The 23916-nt window shown below is 41.2% G+C and overlaps 1 protein-coding gene and 1 non-coding gene across 11 annotated transcripts in view; both read left to right on the top strand.

The window, feature by feature from the left end:
* Positions 1 to 23916, top strand: part of SESTD1 (SEC14 and spectrin domain containing 1) — a 158352-nt gene that overhangs the window by 104631 nt on the left and 29805 nt on the right. For all 10 annotated transcript variants that reach the window (XR_013518855.1, XR_013518856.1, XM_078327327.1 and 7 more), the window contains 3 exons: positions 16335 to 16529; positions 17068 to 17182; positions 18963 to 19122. Coding sequence is in view for 8 of the 10 variants with exons in the window: in XM_078327327.1 (XP_078183453.1) it covers positions 16335 to 16529; positions 17068 to 17182; positions 18963 to 19122 (470 nt within the window). In the remaining 2 variants the exon portion in view is untranslated. The remainder of the gene's footprint in view (positions 1 to 16334; positions 16530 to 17067; positions 17183 to 18962; positions 19123 to 23916) is intronic.
* LOC118155179 (small nucleolar RNA U13) lies at positions 15171 to 15272 on the top strand. Its single transcript, XR_004745396.2, has one exon. It is a non-coding gene; the product is annotated as a small nucleolar RNA U13 (small nucleolar RNA).

The raw sequence follows: 23916 nt of genomic DNA, 5'->3' as shown, positions 1-23916 counted from the left end.
AGGAGTGATAGGGGGTTGAGGTGAGAAGTTAAGACAGGGCGTGGTGTTGGTTAGGAGTGGCACAAGGTGGTGAGCGGGTGATGGGCTTGAATGTGGTGGGCCACTGAGTTGGATGGTGGCCCCTACAGTCTGGAGAATATCTCATCCTAAAAGGGGGACTGGGCATGAGGGTAGGGTTAGAAAGGAGTGGGAGAAGGGGTGTCCCTCAAGGACACAGGCTAAGGGATGAGTTTGGTTAGGACAGGAGGACTTTACATCAATCCCATGACTGAAACCTGGGAAGGTATGCTAGGTCCTGAGTAGGAAGGCAGTATAGAATAGGTAGCCCCCTAGGTAGCACCCGTATCCACTGAAAAGGAAATTGACTTACCCGCTACCTGCAGCGTTACCCTGGGCTCGACAAGGGTGATGGGGGTCCTTGAGTCTGGGCTGTGTTAGTCATCCAGAAGGCCGAGAAGTTCAAGCAAAGGGACTGCTTCCTGCGGACTGGCCTGCCCTCCACATAGAGGTGTTGGGGGTGAGCCTGCAGCCCGAGATGGGCAGTCAACCTTCCAGTGTCCAGTCTGTTTGCAGCTTGGGCAGGGTCCATGAGGTGGACGAGGACAGGGTGCACTGCTGTGCCCAGTGTCCCTCCTGGCCACATTTGAAACAGGGCCCAGGCGGGGCCTTTGAAGAATTTTGGGAGGGTTTCGATGGACCACCTCCACCGGATGTTCGTTGGGCTGCCGGCCTCAGGGCTGCTACAAGAGCTTGGGTTTGGAGGCTTACTTTTTGCTGTAAATGGGCCTGGTGGGTGGCCTCAGCCTTTTCCTCTCGGCCATTGAAAACTTTAAATGCCATGTTCACCAGGTCCCATATGGGAGTTTGGGGGCCTTCCTCAGCTTTTTTAAGTTTCCTCCTTATATCAGCTGCCGACTGGGAGATGAAGTGGGTGGCTAGGACTATAGCCCCTGCTAAGGAGGCTGGATACAGCCGGGTATGGAGGATCATAGCATTAGTTAATCAGTCTAGGAAGGCAGCTGGGTTTTCATCAGGACCCTGAGTTATTTTCCTTAACTTGTCATAATTAACTATCTTTTGAGCTGCACTTTGCATGCCTGCTAGGAGTCACTGTAGCATTTGGTCTCAGTGGTGGCAGCCATCTTGACCGGTTTGATAGTCCCAATTAGGGTTGGCCTCAGGGACCGCCGCTGCATCTACTGGCATTTTGTTGTTTGTGAGATGTACCTGATCAGCATGTGATCAGGCCACCATAAGAATGCGGTCATGCTCATCGGGAGTAAAAGTGGAGGACAGGATCACATAGGTGTCATGCCAGGTGACATCATATGCCTGGGTGAGGTAACGAAATTCTTTGGTATAAGCAGTAGGATTGGTAGAGAATGACCCTAGGTGTGTTTTTCAATGGCTGATAGGTCAGAGAAAGAGAAGGGAACGTGTACTCGGACGCCTTCTGCTCTGGCTACCTCACGCAAAGGGCAGAGGAGTGGTGGGTCATGAGAGCGGGTGTGAGCACTGACAGGGGAAGTCATATTAGGCCTTTGGGGAGGAGAAGGAGAGAGGGAGGAGGGAGGTGAGGCCTCACATAAGGAGGGGGCTTGGTAAAGTGGGCGGGGCAGGACAGGTCTTCCAGGTTTTCAGAGTGCAGAGCTGGGGCTGAGGGCAAAGGCAGGGTTTTGGCTAACAGGACCTGGGTGGTGGTGCAGGTGGAGCAGAGGGTGGGGCGGGAATATAACACAGAAAGCTTGTAGGGGACCTCTGACCATTTATTGTTCTTTTGGCAAAAGTTGTCTAAATCTGTCAGGACATTGAAGTCGAGTGTGCCCTCTGGAGCCACTTAGACTGGTTGACCAGAGGGTACTGTGGCCAGGCCATGGTGGAGAGGAAAAGCAGCCTTCTCTTTTTTATGGAAAGACCCAGTTTGGGTAGATTTTGGACTAGGCATTCTAATGGCAATTTAGGGTCTGGGCGGGACTTCTGATTGTACATGGTTCACTTTCTTGTGGAGTAGTTAGGGATAAGAAAGGAATATGGAAAGGTATTATACCCAACACAGGCAAAAGTACTCCTTTCCTGGGGTGGGGGCGGCTGAGAGAACTTACAGGCTGCAACAATTATAATGAGAAAGAAAATTAAAGAGAGACAGGGCTAGGGCTATCTGCCACATGGCAGGATTAGAGGGAGTGAAAGGGAGATGGGGTCAGGGAGTGAGACCTCAGTGGTAGAAGAAGAGTAGGAGAAAAAAGGAGAACAGAGTTCTTTCTAGAGGCAAGAATTCAGTGAAGGTCCCTTGCAGCCAGTGGTCTGTTACCTACTGTAGAACATCGGTTACTTCGAGGGAAGCAGGCCTGAACCACTGTATATCGGCTAGTAGGAGCCTAACGAAACTAGCGAATCTACAGTAAAGACAGAAACACATATAGGATTGATGGACAAAGGGTGGGTGCCCCCCAGATGGGAGACCAGTCTGATGCCTTCCCAGCCACGTCCCCAGAGGGATGTTTCAGGGCGTCTTGGCTAAGTTGTACCCGTATAAACCCCGGACCTGGTCACCTCAGGACTGAAAGTTATGCCTTATGACATCCCTGTGGAACTGCGGGTTGAGGCCCACACAAGCCCTGTAGCTGTTAGGTCATGGGACTACACATAAACTCACTCACTTGCTTGGAATTAAGAAGACAGTTAATTAACAGGAGTTTATATGCCAAAAAGCTGATTTGAGATAGATGTTTTAGTACCGTAAACCGGGGATTTGGTCCTGCTGTTAGGCAGGGCCTGGGTCTGCAAACGGCGCTTCTGAATACCTAAACCTCAGCCGCTGCTGCAGAGATGTTTGGAAGGCATCCCGACGGCCCTACTGAACACCGGAGAGGGTTCAGGAAGATGGGGACGTCTCCCTCAAATTCCTGACCCCTGGAAACCCCTCATGGGGAGAAGACAAGAGTGTAGGGACATCTCCTCTATGCTCAGGTCCTCAAGATGAGGCCGGGGTCCTGGGCCCATGGTGGGAAACGAGGAGTCCCTGACATAGCCGTGATTACAAGCAGGGAGTCCACGAGAATACGAGAGGGTTCAGGAAGGTGAATTGGCCGCAATTACAAGCAGGGAGTCCACGAGGCAGGCAGCAGGAGAGGCTGTGGGTAATAGAGTCTTACCTTGTGATGGAGCGGTTCCCTGATCCAGCTTCAGGTGGAGTCAGTTTCCCCCAGGAGGGGTCTTGCAACTCCTCCCGGGTTTTGGCACCACTTGTAAGGGTTATTGTCTTGTGAGGTTTATTGCCGAGTTTAAAATGAGGAAACTGAGACCAGCATAAGAAAATTAAATGCCACTTTATTTAACTCCCAGACAAGGTTTTGTGGTCCCGGAAAAAGGGGCCAGGGAAGTCACGCCTGACTCCTCTCAGGCATGGGGTTATAGGGAGGGAAGGTGTTTGATTGGTTGTGGAGAGACAGGACGTGGACGGAGCGAGCTGCTATTGGTAGGTAGGTGGGATTTCCAGTGAGTGGGCTGTGATATTGGACAGGTTTTGGCAGGACTTCTTTTAAATTTTGGCGGGGTTTTCCAATGGCTGGCTAGGTGCTGAGTGCAGAGTTTAGTGTTGAGTGCAGATTCTGGTGCAGAGTGCAGAAGTGGGCATTGGTGCCGAGTGCAGGGTTTATGTTGGGTACAGATTCTGGTGACATACTTTTCAGGCATGGAGAGGGATGGGCGTGTCTGAGCTCCCGGCAAGGCAACTAGCCTTATAATACTCATAGAAATTGCCATGTTCAGATACTTTTTTTGTATTTTTAATATATTTATAAGGTTCTTAAAAATCAGCTTAAAGAAACATCGCTTAAGGGTGGCCTTTCCCATGTACTTAAACTTACTTACAATGTGGGACCAATATATGAAACTTTTGGTGGGGACGGGGCACCAAGATGGCCAAGTGAAGCCAGCACCGGAATGTAGCTCCCAGCGAATGAGACTCAGAGGGTTAGAGAACTTCACGATTCCAGACAAGGTACCAGGTTTGTTTCTGTTGGACTGATAGTGCACTGAATTTAGGCCAGGGAAGGAGCCGCAGGGCAAGAGCCACCCGGGGGCAAATCAAGATGGGGGCTGGGGCCCGTCCCCACCTGAAATGTGCACCCAGCTTGGAGGGTTGGGGGACTTAACCCACTTGGTGCTCCGTTTCAGATCCTGTGCTTGTCTCATCCCTTCTGTAACCCATGGTCCATGAGAGCCCTGCCAGACGGTGGGACACCATGGGTGGTCGATGAAAATCTGAGCAGTGGCTACCACCAGGTGTGGCAAGTTGTCTCAGGGACCTGGGTGGGAGTTTGGACTAATGCCAGTGGAATGGGCCATCCCACAGAGGAGGCAGAGTTGAAAGCAGGGAAACAGACCATAAGGCCTGGCAGGCCCCACCTCCACAGAACTCAAACTAAAGCCCTTGCTAAAGAGCTTGGCAGCAAATACACCAGCTTGACCCCAACTAGGAAGATCAAGCTCTGGGAGAGATGCCATAGGGACGGCGGAGCCAATCTCACCTGCAAACAGACTCCAGGGAACAGACACCCACCCAACAACCTTACTGAACCCGAGAGAGCCCAGCAATGCCCTCTATAGGCCAAAACAGATATAGCGCCAACCTCAACAGAAAAAAAATCCACTCAGACTTCTCCTGAAATCACCAACTTCGAAGATTAAAGGGAGATAAATCCATGAAGATGGAAAAAAATATTGCAAAAAGGATGAAACCGTCAAAGAACAGAACACCTCTTCTCCTCCCCGGAATCACAGCTTCTCACCATCAAGGGAACAAAAGAAGATAGAATGAATCTGATGAATTGACGAAAACAGGCTTCAGAAGGTGGATAATAACAAACTCCTCTGAGTTAAAAGACCATGTTTTAACCCAATGCAAAGAAACTAAGAACCTTGAAAAAAGGTTAGACGAAATGCTAACTAAAATAACCAGCTTAGAGAAGAACATAAACGACTTGATGGAGCTGAAGAACACAGCATGAGAACTTCTCGAGGTATACACGAGTTGCAACAACCAAATCGATCAAGCAGAGGAAAGAATATCAGAGATAGAAGATCAAATCAATGAAATAAAATAAGAAGGCAAGATTAGAGAAAAAGTAAAAAGAAATGAACAAACCCTCCAAGAACTATGAGATCATGTGAAAAAACCTAATCTGTGCTTGATTAGCATACATGAGTGTGACAGGGAGAATGAATCCAAGTTGGAAAACACTCTTCAAGATATTATCCAAGAGAGCTTTCCCAACCTAACAAGGTAGGCAAACATTCAAATCCAGGAATTAGAGAGAACACCACAAAGATATTCCTCAAAAAGAGCAACCCCAAGGCACATAGTTATCAGATTCACCTGGGTTAAAAAAATCCTAAGGGCAGCCAGAGAGAAAGGTTGAGTCACCCATGAAAAAAAGACCATCAGACTCACGGCAGATCTCTTGGCAGAAACCCTGTAAGCTACAAGGGAATGGGGGCCAATATTCAATATCGTTAAATAAAAGAACTTTCAACCCAGAATTTCGTATCTGGCCAAACTAAGCTTCATAAGTGAAGGAGAAATAAAATCTTTTACGGACAAGCAATTGCTGAGAGATTTTGTCACTACAATACCTGCCTTACAGGAGCTGCTGAAGGAAGTACTAAACGGAAATGAACCACCAGTACCAGCCACTGCAAAAACATACCAAATGGTAAAGAATAACAATGCAGTGAAGGAGCCATGTCAATTAATGGGCAAAACAGCCAGCCAGTAACAAAATGGCAGGATCAAATTCAAACATAACAATATTAACCTTGAATGTAAATGGCCTAAACACCCCAATCAAAAGACACAGACTGGCAAACTGGATAAAAAGTCAAAACCCATCAGTGTGCTATATTCAGGGGACACATCTCACATGCAAAGACTCACATAGACTCAAAATAAAGGATGGAAGAAGATTTACCAAACAAATGAAGAGCAAAAAAATAGCAGGGATAGCATTCCTAGTCTCTGATGAAATGGACTTTAAACCAACAAAGATCAAAAAAGACAAAGAAGGGCTTTATAATGGTAAAAGGATCAATGGAACAAGAAGGGCTAACTATCCTAAATATTTATGCACCCAATGCAGGAGCACCCAGTTACATAAAGCAAGTTCTTAAAGACCTACAAAAAGACTTAGGCTCCCACACAATAGTAGTGGGTGACTTTAACAGTCCACTGACAATATTGGACAGATCAACAAGACAGAAAGTCAACAAGGATATCTAGGACTTGAACACAAATTTGGACCAAGCAGACCTAATAGACATTAATAGGACACTCCGCCCCAAATCCACAGAATAAACATTCTTCTTAGCACCACATTGCACTTACTCTAAAATTGACCACATAATTGGAAGCAAATCACTCAGCAAATGCAAAAGAACAGAAATTGTAACAAACACTCTCTCAGACCACAGCACTATCAAATTCGAACTCAGTATTAAGAAAAGCACTCAAAATCCGCACAATCACATGGAAACTGAACAACTTGCTCCTAATGACGAATGGATAAACAATGAAATGAAGGCAGAAATAAAAATGTTCTTTGAAACCAACGAGAATGAAGACACAACATACCAGAATCTCTGGGACACATTTAAAGCAGTGTCTAGAGGGAAATTTGGAGCAATAAATGCCTACATGAGAAACAAGGAAAGATCTAAAGTCGAGATGCTATTGTCGAAAGAGCTAGAGGAGCAAGATCAAAAAAACTCAAAACCAAGCAGAAGACAAGAAATAACTAGATCAGAGCAGAACTGAAGGAGATAGACACAAAAAACCCTTCAAAAAATCAATAAATCCAGGAGCCATTTTTTTGAAAAGATCAACCAAATAGACCGCTAGCTGGACTAATAAAAAAGAGAATAATCGAATAGATGCAAAAAAAAAATAAAGGGGAGATTACCACCGATTCCTCAGAAATACAAACTACCATCAGAGATTACTACAGACAACTCTAGGCACATAAACCAGTAATTCTGGAAGAAATGGATAAATTACTGGACACTTGCACACTCCCAAGACTAAGCCAAGAAGAAGTTGAAACCCTGAATAGACCAATAACAAGGTCTGAAGTTGAGGCAGCAATTAATAGGCTACCAACCATAAAAAGTCCAGGTCCAGACAGGTTCACAGCTGAATTCTACCAGACGTACAAAGAGGAGCTGGTACCATTCCTGTTGAAACTATTCCAAACCATACAAAAAGAGGGTATCCTCCCTAACTCTTTCTGTGAGACCAACATCATCCTGATACCAAAATCTCACAAGGAGACAACTAAAAAAGAAAACTACAGGCCAATATCCATGATGAACATTGATGCAAAAATCTTCAATAAAATACTAGCAAACTGATTGCAACAGCATATCAAAAAGCTTATCCACCACGATACTGGGGATGCAAGGCTGGTTCAACATATGCAAATCTATAAACGTAATTCACCACATAAATAGAACCAAAGACAGAAACCACATGTTTATCTCAATAGATGCAGAGAAGGCCTTTGACAAAATTCAACTGCCCTTTATGATAAAAACTCTCCATAAACTAGGTATCGATGGAACATATCTCAAAACAATAAAAGCTATTTATGAGAAACCCACAGCCAATATCATACTGAATGGGCAAAAATTAGAAGCATTCCCTTTAAAAACTAGCATTAGACAAGGATGCCCTCTCTCACCACTCCTATTCAATATACTATTGGAAGTTCTAGCCAGAGCAATTAGGAAAGAAAAAGAAATAAAGGGCATTCAGTTAGGAAAAGAAGAAGTCAGATTGTCCCTATTTGCAGATGACATGATCGTATATTTAGAAGATAATATCGTCTCAGACCAAAACCTCCTGAAACTGATAAACAACTTCAGCAAAGTCTCAAGATACAAATCAGTGTGCAGAAATCACAAGCATTCCTATACACCAATTACAAACACAGAGCCAAATCATGAGCAAACTCCCATTTACGATTGCTACAAAGAGAATAAAATACCTAGGAATAGAACTAACAAAGGAGGTAAAAGATCTCTTCAAGGAGAACTACAAACCACTGATCAAGGAAATAAGAGAGGATGCAAAAGATGGAAAAACATTCGATGTTCACTGTTAGGAAGAATCAATATTGTGAAAATGGCCATACTGCCCAAAGTAATTTATAGATTCAGTGCTATCGCCATCAGGCTACCTATGACCCTCTTCACAGAACTGGAAAAAACCACTTTAAACTTCATGTGGAACCAAAAGAGAGCCCACATAGCCAAGACAATCCTAAGGAAAAAGAACAAAGCTGGAAGCATCACGCTACCTGACTTCAAACTATACAACAAGGCTACAGTAATCAAAACAGGATGGTACTGGTACCAAAACAGAGATATAGATTAATGGAACAGAACAGAGGCCTTGGAAGCAATGCCACACATCTGTAATCATCTGATCTTTGACAAACCAGACAAAAACAAACAATGGGGAAAGGATTCCCTGTTTAATAAATGGTGTCTGGAAAACTGGCTAGCCATATGCAGGAAACTGAAGCTGGACCCCTTCCTTACACCTTATACAAAAATTAACTCCAGATGGATTAAAGATTTAAACTAACTAAGATTTAAACATGAGAACTAACACCATAAAAATCCTAGAAGAAAACCTAGGCAAAACCATTCAGGACATAGGCACAGGCAAGGACTTCATGACTAAAACACCAAAAGCAACGGCAACAAAAGCCAAAATAGGCAAATGGGATCTAATTAAACTCCAGAGCTTCTGCACAGCAAAAGAAACTATCATTAGAGTAAACCGGCAACCAACAGAATGGGAAAAAAATTTCGCAATCTGCCTATCAAACAAAAGGCTAATACCCAGAATCTACAAAGAACTAAAGCAGATTTACAGGAAATAAACAAACCCATTCAAAAGTGGGAGGAGGGTATGAACAGACACTTTTCAAAAGAAGACAAATATGTGGCCAAAAAGCATATGAAAAAATGCTGATTATTACTGGCTATTAGAGAAATGCAAATCAAAACCATATTGAGATACTATCTCACGCCAGTTAGAATGGCCATCATTAAAAAATCTGGAGACAACAGATGCTGGAGAGGATGTGGAGAAAAAGGAAGACTTTTACTCTGTTGGTGGGAGTGTAAATTAGTTCAACCATTGCGGAAGACAGTGTGGTGATTCCTCAAGGATCTAGAAATAGAAATTCCATTTGACCCAGCAGTCCCATTACTGGGATTTATATATATTTATGTGTGTGTGTGTGTGTGTGTGTGTGTGTGTGTGTGTGTGTATATATATATATATATATATATATATATATGCATACAAATATATACCCAAAGGATTATAAATATATACCCAAAGGTTTATAAATATATACCCAAAGGTTTATAAATCATTCTGTTATAAAGACACATGCACACATATGTTAACTGTGGCACTGTTTACGATAGCAAAGACCTGGAACCAACCTAAATGCCCATCAATGATAGACTGGACAAAAAAATGTGACACATATACACCATGGAATACTATGCAGTGATAAAAAACGATGAGTTTGTGTCCTTTGTAGAGATATGGATGAACCTAGAAACCATCATTCTCAGCAAACTGACACAAGAACAGAAAACCAGACACCACATGTTTTCACTCACAGGCGGGTGATGAACAATGAGAACACTTGGGCACACGGACGGGAACAACACTCACAGGGCTAGGTGAGTGAGTGGAGGGGAGGGGAGGGTGGACAGCCGGGGGAAGGAGAGGGAGGGATAATATCAGGAGAAATGCCTGATGTAGGCAAGGGTTCAGGGGGGATGGATACAGCAAACCACCATGGCATGTATGTACTCATGCAACAATCCTGCAGGATGCAGTATGTGCACATGTACCCCAGAGCCCAAATACAATTTTAGAAGAAAAAAACTTTTGAATTGCAAAATACCTTATAGATTATTCTGATATCTTCATCTTATTTTATAGATGAAGAAACTGGCAAGCTACATTTATTGATCAATGAATAGCTGGACTATGGTTAAAACACAGATCTCTTAATACCCAGGGGAAATCCTTTCTCTGGCTCCCTCTTAGACAAAGCTACTAAATTTCACACATATGCCTAAGCTACAGTTTTTCATTCTTGTACTTTTAATACTTGAGGAATTTACATATACATTGACATCTGCATTTATAGACACATCCTAAAGAAAAGAAACATTGATGGCTATCATAGATTTTATTTCCTTAAATCATGGGTGATATTTAGGATTTGTTTCAGAATTGGGAGGTAGGGACAGACTGTTGGATGAGAGTGTATGTGAAACAGAGTTAGTCATAAATTGATCATTGTTGAAGCTGGATGTGAAGGAATTCATTATACCATTCTTTCCACTTTTGAAATATTTTTAAAAAGAAGATTGTACTGTTTTAGTCAATAGATGGCACTGCATTGTCACCTTGAGAATAGGTTGGTTGGTACTGGATGAATATTTTTACTTATGATGTTTAAGATATTCTAATATTTTATTAAAAGCTTTCTTTTTCTTTGTAACTAAGTTAACATTAAATTATAATCTTGTGAAATTATAACTAATTTCTGGCAATGACAGCTAATAAAGATAGAATTTGAGAAAACTTTTAACATATGATTTTGTATTACCAGCTTAATGTCATGTATTAAGATTTAGAGTACATATAAAAGCACAATGCAGAAATAAAGCTAAAAACCTCGGATTTGTTAGGATGTTGTTTTAATACATAGAAAAATGAAATTTCTGCCAACATGTAGTTCTAGTTCAAGGATTGGGAATTAGAGGTTAACTTGATTTTTTAATACAACAAAAAAAGGTACACAAAAGAGTTATAGTAGCTGACAATAAATTTAAAAGTAGTTTAGTTTAATAATCTATTTTTATGTTTTGGGTTGAAGGAAAAGTGTGTGTGATAGGAACATGCAGGAGCATAAATATGTGAAACTACTTCAGAGTTTTGTCAGTATCCCACCATCTCATAGTGCTGACTTCTGGTCTACAAAGAAACTACTTTCTCTGGTGCATTATGCATAATAGTAAGCAGCACAACAGGTCTTCATTGTGAATCAAGACCCATTTCTCCTAATGTATAGTCGGAGTATAATCACCTTTTTAACCCGAGTGGACAAGGTTTGTTTCCTCCTACGAATGGATTCCCATTTCATGGTATAAAGTATAAAAAACCCACCATTTCACCAAGTATGTATCACTGCTGATATGATTGCAGTGTCAGTCCTGACTGCTTGTGTCCTAAATGTGAACCTTCAGGCTCTTTTCTTACCGTCTCATTCCAAATCCCAAATATTGGTGTTGGTTTTTAATTTTGGTATAAAATAATTATTTTCTACACAGTTAAATATACATTAAAGACAGACCAGAGAATGGCTGTAAGTGAACAAAATACACCCTGTTTACCTAAGGTTCTAGGCAGTCTGCATTCCCCTGTTGGTTTTTGAGAGAGTCTAGCTCTGTTGCCAGGCTGGAGTGCGATGGCTCAATCTTGGCTCACTGCAACCTCTGCCTCCCAGGTTCAAGTAATTCTCCTGCCTCAGCCTCCTGAGTAGCTGAAAGTACAGGCACGCCTGCCATGCCCACCTAATTTTTGTATTTTTAGTAGAGATGGGGTTTCATTCACCACGTTGGCGAAGATGGTCTCAATCTCCTGGCCTTGTGATCTGAACCACCTTGGCTTCCCAAAGTGCTGGATATACAGGCATGAGTCACTGCACCCAGCATACATTCCGGTTTTTTGTTGTTTGTTTTTGAGATGGAATCTCACTCTGTCACCCAGGCTGGAGTACAGTGGCGTGCTCTCAGCTCACTGCAACCTCTATCAACCAGGTTCAAGCGATTCTACTGCCTCAGCCTTCTGAGTAGCTGGGATTACAGGAGTCTGCCACCACGCCTTGCTAATTTTTGTGTTTTGGGTAGAGACAGGGTTTCACCATGTTGACCAGGCTGGTTTCAAACTCCTAACCTCAAGTGATCCGCCTGCCTCAGCCTCCCAAAGTGCTGGGATTACAGGCTTGAGCCACCGTGTCTGGCCTACATTCCCCTGTTTTTTTAGCAAGAAACATTTGAATGAATTTCAAATATATTTAAATGTATAAGCCAGATTTTTTGCTCTCCATATCCCAGAGAGACTAATTATTTCTTTATGGCAACCTCAATCAGTAATAGTGTCTCTAATTTCAGGTGTTAATTTCTTGAGACATACCAGTCCTTAACAATGTATTTATATCCCTGGTCAGGTTGCTGGAGGCTATATTATACAAATTCAAACCAGGAAATAATTAGCTCCACAATGATGGTTCTTAAATCTTAGTGGGCATAAGAGTCAGAGATGCTTGTTAAAATGTATATTCCAGGGCCCAACTCCCAGAGATTGATTTAGTAAGTCAAGGGTGAAGCTTAGGCATTTTTAATAAACACCCCAAGTGGTCTAATGCTGGTAGTTCTGAGAAGTGCTATTCTAGGACCCTAATCCTTTACTACATTTCTCGGAATCATTGCTGTTACTTCCTCAAAGAATTAAGCCTATTTAGAGCATTTAGTGATATGTAAGTACTATGAATAAGGTGTTCAAATCCATTTATATTTTAGAGCATGACAGTGATAATTTTCTCAGGTAATATCTTCTACTTTAAAATAGTCTCCATTAACCATTATAAACTATGTAGTTATAAAATATTCTACATATATTATTGAGTTAAATCCAAACAATAACTGATAAACTAGGTAAGAAAGATATTATCATCACCGTTGCGTAGAGAAGGATTCCTCATCCTCAGCACACTCTTGACACTTTGGGCCAGGTAAATCCCTGTCATAAGGCTCCCCTGCACATTGTAGGGTATTTCATAGCATCACTGGCCTCTACTTACTAGGTGTAGTAGCATCCCCCTCCTCAGTTGTGATAACCCAAAATGTTTCCAGACACTGCCACATGTTCCCTGTGATATTTGTCACAGAGGGTGACAAAATCAGCCTCTGTTAACTAATGTCAGTAAATCTACAATGTTTAATATGTTTTATACATTCAATCAGTGTATGTTAATTGAGCACATATTATGTGTCATGTGTTGTTCTAGGCTTTTGCAATGTAGTCCTGTCTTACTACATGGAATTTACATTCCAGTTGGGGAGTGGAGAGCAATATATGTATAGATTTTAGGAAAGTCCTCTCTGAGGAAATGACATTTAATCACATACCTTGAAATGATGTCAAGAAGTAATCCAAGAAAAGGGCAATTCAGATAGAGGACACAGCAGTAGGAAGATGATTGAGGAACAGCAAGAATGTTGATATGGTTGGAGTACAGGGGGCAAAGGAGAGTCAAAGAAAATAAAGTTTTAGAGGGAGTCGGGTCAAAACATGTAATGTCGTTTTAGCCCATGAGAAGAAACTTGAAATTTATTTTAAATGTTACGTGAAATTATTTGAGACGTTTGAACAGATAATTAATTTATATTTTAAGCAAATCACTGGCTATTGTGTGGAAAATAGGGGACAGCGACTAGCTATGAAAATGGAAGGCAGGAGGCTGATAGATGGAGGCAGTAGAAGTAATGACAATTGACAGAAGTTGATGAGGTTGAGCCAGCAAGACTTGCTGATGAGAGAATCGGTCTTTTGGCCTTAGTAGCTACTAAGGCAGGGAAGACTGCAAGAGGAACAGGTTGGGAGGATAGAGAATCAGTGTCTTTGGCAGCAGGTTAGATTTTAGATATCTAATAGTTATCCAAGTGAAGTGGCTCGTGGGCAGCTGGGTATCAGTATCTGGGGTTCGTGGAAGAGGTCAAGGTTGATGATTAATTTGGTAATTCTTAGCTTACAGACATATTTAGGGCCTATATTAATTTGGTAATTCTTAGCCTATAGATCTATTTAAAGGCATGGGACTAGGTGAAGTCATCCAAACCCAGTGGGAAGAAAAGAGAGCCTCTGGAAAACTGAGCCTTCGGTTAACCTAAACTTAAAAGTGCAAAGAAGAAGGAGGAGAGCCAGCAAAGAAGGCAAAAAGGAGCTGTGTGTCTCTGAAAACAATAGAAAAGGCCATTTCAAGGAGGAGGAAGTGCTTATTTGTGCCAAATGCAGCTGTTTGTTGAGAGGCTCAATAAAATAAAGATCGAGAATTGACCATTGGATTTGGCAAGATGGAAATTTTTGATGAATTTGACAAAATTGGTTTCAGAAGGTTGGGAAGAACAAAATATTGATTGGAATGGATTAAAAAAGAATGAAAAATGAGAAGAGTGAGTATAGTGAACTCCTTTAAGGCAGGGTGTTTTGTTTTGATTGAAGTTTAATTTCAGCATAGTAAAATGCAGAAATCCTGTGTGTCTTTTATTGTTTAATATATCACAGCTTTTTTAATGCTGGTGGAAATAATCCAGTTGAGACAGAAGAACTGAGAGAGAGAAGATAGATAACTGTGAGAGCAAAGCTTTGTGTAGGCAACAGAGATAGGCTGTCATGCAAGTGCAGTGGTTGGCCTTAGAAGAAGAGACAGGCTGCTTATTATTACAGCACTGAGGGCAGAGCATAGTGCTGCAGAAGAATGGAGGGTCGGGGATTTGTTGGTGGGAAGATGAGTTTTCTGATAACTTCCCAGTGAATTAAGATATTTGGCTGAGAATGAAAAGGTGAGAAGGGAATTAGAGATTGATTAAAAAAAAAACATAAATGATCATGAGAATAAGAAAGTGAATTTACTAGAGAAACATAAAAGCATTGCAAAAGACTATTTGAGATTTAGTCATAACTTTAAAAAGAGACCTGACGGCCAGGCACGGTGGCTCACACCTGTAATCCCAGCACTTTGGGAGGCCGAGGCAGGTGGATCACAAGGTCAAGATATCGAGACCATCCTGGTCAACATGGTGAAACCCCGTCTCTACTAAAAATACAAAAAATTAGCTGGGTATGGTGGCGCATGCCTGTAATCCCAGCTACTCAGGAGGCTGAGGCAGGAGAATTGCCTGAACCCAGGAGGTGGAGGTTGCGGTGAGCCGAGATGCGCCATTGCACTCCAGCCTGGGTAACAAGAGCAAAACTTCGTCTCAAAAAAAAAAAAAGGAGAGACCTGTCAATCCTTTTGTAGTTTATAAGTATGATGATGGGTGTTCACGCTCCTGTGAGATGTGTCTTCCTCTAAACCTTGTAACAACATAGCATTATTACCCTTCTGATGTGAGGGGAAAAGAGAGAGAGAGAGAGAGCTCTCCACCTAGTTGTTTCTAATCTACCCATGTTCAGCTACTCTGGTACAAGCACGCATTAGGCAAAGAAAACAGATTTGAGGCTTCAACAGGTGGTTCTGATGGAAGGAAAGCAAGCCAGGCATGGGCATGGGTTATATGCTAGGAGGTGGTTATATCCTTCAATCAAGAATGGAGGTGAAGACAGAGGTTCTCATGTGCTGGATGTAGAAAGGTCAATAGATTGGTAGACTCCATGGGGTTGTAGGTGTGAGGCTATGAACAGAGGTGAATGGCAGAGTTAGTACCTGGTGGTCAGAAAATGGATATCATGAAATTGAGACTTTTGGAGCTGCATAGTAATACATGATGACAAGTTTTTATGGCCAGTGGAGGAAGTAGCTGAGTTGAGGTGAGGACAAGATAGTTGGAGGTGAGGGAAAGATTCAAGGAACTGAGGGTTCAGGATGGTGGTGGGTGCCTATGTGGTAGAAGTCACTAGGAAGGCTGGTGCTGAGAGGATGGCAGTGACCTTTGCTAAATCCTTCTGTAAATGAGAAGTAACAGAGAAAGCTGAAAGGATGTAATCTAACAGCATGCACTTCAAAGGGGATGTGGTCTTTTTTAAAGAGGGAGAAGAAATGGTCCCTTAAAGAGGCAGTAGTGACGAGTGAGGCAGCCATCAAACCCACTTTCAGGCTTGAAGTATGTCAGATGTGGAAACAAAAACAGTACTCAGTTGAGAAGACTGCAGGGGTAACTTTTCTCTGAGGGCGAACATGTTTCACTTAGAGCAAGGAAGAGAAGGGAGAGAAAGGAAGAGAAGGGAACATTTAGAGGTCAGGATGAAGATTAAATTTTGTTAGTGTCAGGGATTAAGTTCCAGAAATTGCAGTGAAAGGATTTGAGGATAAGGAACTTTCCACCCTCAATTTTTAATAATTTTGCCTTAGAAAAAAATTTTCACGTATTACTTATCTGGAGAAATTACAAAATGTAATCTCTTCCAGGAACTAATTTGAGCCTTAATTTACTTTGTAACATGTTGATTACAGGAATGGTTTGCAGTGTATGTGGAACTTAATCAGCAAATTGCAGCACTCTTGAATGCTGGCGATGAGGAAGATCTTGTGGAACTGAAGTCACTGCAGCAACAACTCAGTGATGTTTGTTATCGACAGGCCAGTCAGCTGGAATTTAGGCAAAACCTCTTACAGGCAGCTCTTGAATTTCATGGTGTTGCCCAAGATGTAAGTGTCTACTCTGATTCTTTTTTTTTTTCTTTAAATTATCTGAATGCTTATCTATGCATAATTTTTTTCAGGTTTGCATGCCTCCTAATTATTTTTCTGAACCAATAGAATGATTTACTGGTGGGGGTAATGAGATAAAATTCTTCGATTTTTTTCTTTAAACAAGTATTATTTTTAAGTCATTCTGCATGCAATTCAACCTTTTACTGTCTAACTAGAGTGTTCCAATCTAGTAGAATATTTTATTTTGACTGCTTCTCAATGTTTATGCTTTATAACATAGATGGAAATGGAAGTCTCAATACTTTTTTGCATTCTGCTGACCCAGATGTACTTCTTTGTCTTTCTGGTGCATGCATCCGTGTGTTCTATCTTCCAGATAACTCGTATTCTAATGATTTGTCCTTGTCTTGTAACAGTGTAGTCTTTTCAAGTGTAATTGTGATAACCTCATTAGATATAAACCTCATTAATCATTAAACACTTTAGATGCTGATTACATCAGGGTTATCTCTTTGGTGTCCCTCTGCTTTAGTTGTCTCAGCAGTTGGATGGCTTATTAGGGATGTTGTGCGTAGATGTAGCACCAGCTGATGGAGCATCGATTCAGCAAACTTTAAAACTGCTTGAAGAGAAGCTGAAAAGTGTTGGTAAGCAGATTTTAAAAATGCTGAAACATAAGGTTTTTTTTTTTAATATCATTACCATGGTTAGACAATTAAGTCAACTTATACTGAACTAATCATTACTATTTTCAGGAAACACAGAAAATCGTATAAAAAGGTTTTATTCCCTTGAGGGGTTATAATTTATGCTGAAAATTTTATTTTTTATTGTTCACTGGGCCTTTACCCTGGCCTGTTTACCCAGCTATATCTACAGGTGCTGTGTCTTGCATATACTATGAACAGTTATTTGTAGTGCATGCATAAACTGTAATTAGCTGTGAAGTGTTCTGTGGTAAACCCTGTATGCCCAAAATTGTGTTTATGCAATGATTTTTGTTGTTGCTTTATCCTAATCTTGTGAAAAGAATAGTTGGTTTGGTTTTTTGGTTCTTGTCTCTCTAAACTGAGAATATTGCCAGATTACCCACTCTCTAAGAAGTGGGGTCCAGTTACATTAAGGTGTCTAGTTATATTAAGCTAGGTCTGTCATTTGACATCAAGGCCTTTAAAATTTTTCTATAGCAGGAAACACAGTGAGCTTTCCTAAAAGGTCAGGATGTGAAAATGGAAAGGTGGGGAATCGTATCAAGGGGGTCAAAAGGGGAACAAATAGGGAAATGGCGATGGAAGAGAGGAAACAGGAACTTAAGGCAGAGAACTAGTAGAAAGTGGTTACACAAGACTAAACCAAATTAATTAATTATTGAAAACTGCTTTAGGGAATTGGTTTGAAAAATCATGCTTGTACTGACATTCTCCTTGCTTATAGCCTTTGTTATTTTGATTTTATTTATTTTTTGAGATGGAGTCTTGTTCTCTTGCCCAGGCTGGAGTGTAGTGATGCAATATTGGCTCACTGCAGCCTCTGCCTCCTTGGTTCAAACAATTTTCTACCTCAGCTTCCCAAGTAACTGGGATCACAGGTGTCTGCCACCACACCCCTACTAATTTTTGTATTGGTAGTTTTAGTAGAGATGATGGGGTTTCACTATGTTGGCCAGGCTGGTCTCAAGCTCCTGATCTCAGGTGATCTCCCCACCTGGGCCTCCCAAAGTGCTGAGATTACAGGCATGAGCCACCGTACCCCGCCAACCTTTGTTATTTTAACAGATGATATGCATAATGCATATTTAGTATTTGATATGACAAATGAATTTTATTTTAAAATATTAGAAGTTCTCTTCAGCCACAATCTTAAACAAAAAGTTCCTTTATACATCTAATTTAGAGAATTGTAAATATACCCTAATTGTTGCTTCCTATGGTATAAAAGTTAGACTGTACCTTTAGTCACAATGTTCAACATCATTTGACCCTGATAATACATTGCTGGAGTGTCTTAAAATCTTGCAAGGGTTAAGCGCTTTTTTAAACAACATATTTGCCTTGTTCTTCTAAAAGTTAGCATAAAAGCAAGAAGAAAAAATAGAAAATTTTTTTCTATTAGAAATAGAAATTTTTATACTTTTCTTCTGCTTTCATTTTTTTAAAGTAATTATTATCTATGGAAACCCATGTTTTCAAAATTCCCTTTAGGGAGAATTTAACATGAGAGAGAGCACCCATTTGAGTCACATTTAAAGGGTCCTATTGCTTGAGACATTCATAGGATGGAGTCTTTGGATTCCATCCCAAGATGGCTTAATGTACAAAGCTCTCCTGTACTTGGGATCCAAATACAATATTTGACGAGATGATTTGTTTGAGGGAGGGAAAGCACCTTAGTTGTGTAAGAGATTAAATCTAGTAACTTTTGTTTTAGATGTGGGATTGCAAGGTTTGCGTGAAAAAGGTCAAGGTCTCCTGGATCAGATCTCCAATCAGGCATCCTGGGCCTATGGAAAGGATGTAACCATTGAAAATAAAGAAAATGTGGACCACATACAAGGAGTGATGGAAGATATGCAGCTTAGAAAACAAAGGCAAAGTTTGACTGTTAATTTTTACCAAAATAACAATATTAATTAAAATGAAAAGTTATATAAATTATTTATTTTATATGCAGACAAAAAGTTCTTAACTGTTCTATAGTAGACATACAGTAGGTTTTTGGTGAATGTAATTATTGTTATAATTTTACTAACAAAGAGTAATAATTTATTCAATTATTACGTACCTTTTCCATTTTTTACTGGGTTGTAAAAATTTCAGTTATACTCAAGTACTTCATATTCTATATCCTCAATGTAGTCTGTGGCTCTGTTCTCCTTTAAAAAAAACTTTCTGAAGAATTTTGCTTTTTAAATTTCATTTAGTTTAGAGTTGCTGTTAAACTTGTCATATACATTGATCTATTTCTTCATCTAAACTTAGAAAATGTCACACATTAATTGTTCTCATATTTGCTATAGGAGGATTTAACAGTGGACTAGTGATGTTGTTTCATTTGCTATAAAACTAGGAATTTAAAAGATTATTTGAAAACTCACTTTGCGAAAGCAACTATAAAGTATTGCAAAGAAACGGGTTAAAATTATCTATGCAGTATACACAATCTAGCATGGTTGTATGACATTTTTCACACTTGAAAATTTTGAGATCATCAACAAAACTTTACAGAAAGCTGCTTCTATATCACAGAGAAAACAGTCATGAGGCAGAAATTTCTTCCCTCATATCGACAAACTTCTCATGATTCTCTCTCCACAGAGGATGATAGAGCTCTCCTGTTACCAAAGCTGATCTTCCATTTAGGCTCTGATTCTAATCACTCTCCTGACTTCTAACTCCATCAACTCCCATTGTCTACTGTGATTCCTGCTCTTCACTTAAATGCTTAAATTTCTCCTATTTTAAAAATAATCTTCACACACACGGATGTGTCTTCATCTTCAGTTCTTTGTCTTTTAGCATTAGAGCTCTTCTTCCTCACAGCTCAGTCATTTGGATAGGTTTATTGTACATTCATACTACTTCCCCACTCCCTCCAATTTATTTTCAACCCTTTTCAGTCTTGCTTCTACCCTCACTATTTCACTCAGTGTTGCTCTTACTGGCATTATCAATGTAATAAATGCTGGATCTTACTTGGAATCCCGGGAATACTTTTAGTCTTGACTTGCTCAACTGTGATTAGTGTTAGGCATCACGGACTTTTCTTTCATTTTGAAACTTCCTGATAACCTTGTCTTTCTTGAAAACAAACATTATCCTTCTCTGTTTCTTCTTGGTTTTTGTTACTAGTTTCTTGGCCACTAGCTAAATTTACTGCCTCCAACGTTTGTTCTGAGGCCAAGCTTTATATGGTCTCCCTGGACATTCTGACTACTTGAATGACTTTTCTTTAATAGATCATGGTTTAGTAGTTAGTTACAGCTCTTACCAAGACTCTCTTGCATGCTGTAGACCCAAAAATCCAGTTGCCTCCTTAGTGTTGCCTGCTGGATGCCCCCATGTACTGCTGAAACCTGGTGTATTAGTCCATTCTTGCATTGCTATAAAGAACTACCTGAGACTAGGTAATTTTTAAAGAAAAGAGGCTTATTGGACTTACATTTCCATAGGCTGAACAGGAAGCATGGCTGAAAAGACCTCAGGAAACTTCCAATCATGGCAGAAGGCAAAGGGGAAGAAGCAGACACATCTTACTTGGCTGGAGAAAGATAGGGAAGGAGGAGGTGCTGCACACTTTTAAACAACCAGATCTCATGAGAACTCACTGACATGAAAATAACAACAGGGACATATGCCCCCATGATCCAATCACCTTCTACAAGGCCCCTTGTATTAGTCCATTTTCACACTGCTATAAGGATATACCCAAGACTGGGTAATTTATAATAGAAAGAAGTTTAACTGACTCACCTCACAGCTTTGTAGGGCTGGGGAGCCTCAAGAAACAGAATCACGGTGGAAGGGGAAACAAACACATCCTTCTTCATATGGCAGCAGCAAGAAGTACAGAGGGAAAGGGGAAAACACCTTATAAAACAAGTTGATCTTAAGAGAACTCACCATCATGAGAACAGCATGGAGGTAACTGCTGCTGTGATTCAGTTAACCCCCACCGGGTCCCTCCCATGACGTGTGGAGATTATGGGAACTACAACTCAAGATAAGATTTGGGTCGGGGCACAGACAAACCATATCATCCCTCTTCCAGCATTGGGGATTACAGTTCAACATGAGATTTGAGTGGGGACACAAATCCAAACCCTATTATTCCACCCCTGGTCTCTCCCAAATCTGATGTTATTCTCACATATCAAAATGTAATCATCCCTTCTCAACCAGTCCCCCAAGTCTTAATGCATTTCAACATTAACTTGAATGTCTACAGTTCGTAGTTTCATCTGAAAAACGGCAAGTCCTGTCCACCTATGAGCCTGCAAAATCAAACACAAGTTAGTTACTTCCAAGATACAATTGAGGTATAGACATTGAGTAAATACACGCATTACAAAAGGGAGAATTTGGCCAAAACAAAGGAGCTACAGGCCCCATGTAAGTCTGAAACCCAGCAGGGCAGTCATTAAATCTTAAAGCCCTAGAATAATCTCCACTGACCCCATGTCTCATATTCAGGCCTCACTGATGCAAGAGGTGAGCTCCCAAGGCCTTGAGCATCTCCATCTCTGTGTCTCTGCAGGGTACAGCCCTCTCGTCTGCTTTCACAGGCTGACATAGAGTGCCTACAGCTTTTCCAGGTCCATGGTGCAAGCTGTCAGTGGATTTGCCATTCTGGGGTCTGAAGGATGTTGGCCATCTTCTTACAACTCCACTCAACAGTGCCCCAGGAGAACTCTGTCTTTGGGAGTCCAACCCCACATTTCCCCTCCACACTGCCCTAGTAGAGGTTCTCCATGAGGCAGCAGACTTCCACCTGGACATCCAGGCATTTCTATACGTTCTCTGAAATCTAGGCAGAAGCTCCCAGGCCTCAACTCTTGCCCTTTGTGCACTCATAGGCTTAACACCACATGGAAGCCGCAAAGTCTTATGGCTTGCACCCTCTCTGGAGCAGTGGCCTGAGCTGTATTTGGGGTCCTTTTAGCCATGCTAGAGCTGGAACAGCTGGTATACAAGGAACAGTGTCCCAAGGTTGTGCAGGTCAGTGAGGCCCTGGGCCTAGCTGCAAAATGATTCTTCCCTCAGGCATCCAGGCTTGTGGTGGGAGGGGTTACCACAAAGTCTTCTGAAATGCCTTCCAGGCATTTTCTCCATCGTGTTGGCTATGAACATTCAGCTTCTCTTTACTTATGCAAATTTCTGCAGCCAGCTCGAATTTCTCCCCCAGAAATGGGTTTTTCTTTTCTACCATGCGGCTAGGCTGCAAATTTTCCAAACTTTTATGCTCTGCTTTCCTTTTAACTATAAGTTCCAGTCTCAGATCATCTTTTTGCTCACAAATATATGCATAGTCTGCTGGAAGCAGCCAGGTGAAGTCTTGAGTGTTTTGCTGCTTAGAAATTTCTCCCACTAGATACCATAAATCACCTCTCTCAAGTTCAAAGTTCCACATATTTCTAGAGCAGGGGTACAATGCTGCCATTCTCTTTGCTGCTGCATATGGAGAGTGACCTTTGCCCCAGTTCCCAGTAAGTTCCTCATCTCTTTCAGACCCTCTCAGCCTGGACCTCACTGTCCATATCACTATTAGCATTTTGGTCACAACAATTTAACAAGTCTCTAGGAAGTTCCAAACTTTCCCTCATCTTCCTGTCTTCTTGTGAACCCTCCAAACTCTGCTAACCTCTGCACATTGCCCAGTTCCACATTTTCAGGTATCTTTATAACAGTGCCCCACTCTTAGTACCAGTTTTCTGTATTAGTCTGCTCTCACATTGCTATAAAGTACTAACTGAGGTCTGGGTAATTTATGAAGAAAATAGATTTAATTGACCCAAGGTTCTGTGAGCTGTACAGGAAGCACGACTGGGGAGGCCTCAGGAAACTTTCAATCATGGCAAGAGACAGAGGGGAAGCAGGCATGTCTTACATGGCTGGAGGAGGAAGAGAGTCAAGGGAGGCAGTGTCACATACTTTTAACCAACCAGTTCTTGTGAGATCTCACTCACTTTTACAAGAACAGCAAGGGGGGAATCTGCCCCCATGATCTAATCATGTCCCACCAGGCCCCTCCTCTAATATTGGGGTTACACTTTGGTGTTATTTTGGGTGGGGACACAAATCCAAAACCCAAATCCAAACCATATCACCTAATATGTTCAGACTGGAACTGTTTTCCCCTAAAACTTGCTCTCCTTTTTAAACTTCCTACCTAGGTTAAAGTTACCATCGGCTACCAAACTTGAGATTTATCATAAAATCCTTCATCTTTCTCATCCCTTATAGCTTATTCAGATGTCCAGGTTCTGCTGTCTCTGAATCTCAAACATTTCTGTTCAATATCTTAAATTCTTACCTGCCTCTAACCTGGCTACTCTCCAGCTTTTTGTATGCAAGAGTAATCTTCATAAAATACAACAATTGTATAAAACTTCCATCAGTGACTTCCTGTTTTCTCAGATGGAGTTTGTCATCTTGGAATAATGTAGGAGACCCTTTATAATCCAATCTTGCATAATTTTTTCTTCTGTAACATTCTCATAAAATCACACAGTTGTTTTTATCTTCCTGAAAGCATCATGCTGTTTCATATATCCATGACTAAGAACACTTCTTTCCTCATTTTCTGCTCAGTGAATTCCTACATATTCTTCAAGACTCAGGAATACTTTAGGAAGCCTTTTTGGACTTCTAAGACATGTTAGTCA

This window comes from Callithrix jacchus, chromosome 6, assembly GCF_049354715.1.
Source record: "Callithrix jacchus isolate 240 chromosome 6, calJac240_pri, whole genome shotgun sequence".
NCBI classification, from domain to species: domain Eukaryota; kingdom Metazoa; phylum Chordata; class Mammalia; order Primates; family Cebidae; genus Callithrix; species Callithrix jacchus.
Note: the sequence above shows the minus strand (reverse complement) of the source record. Positions and strands in the feature narration are given on the sequence as shown.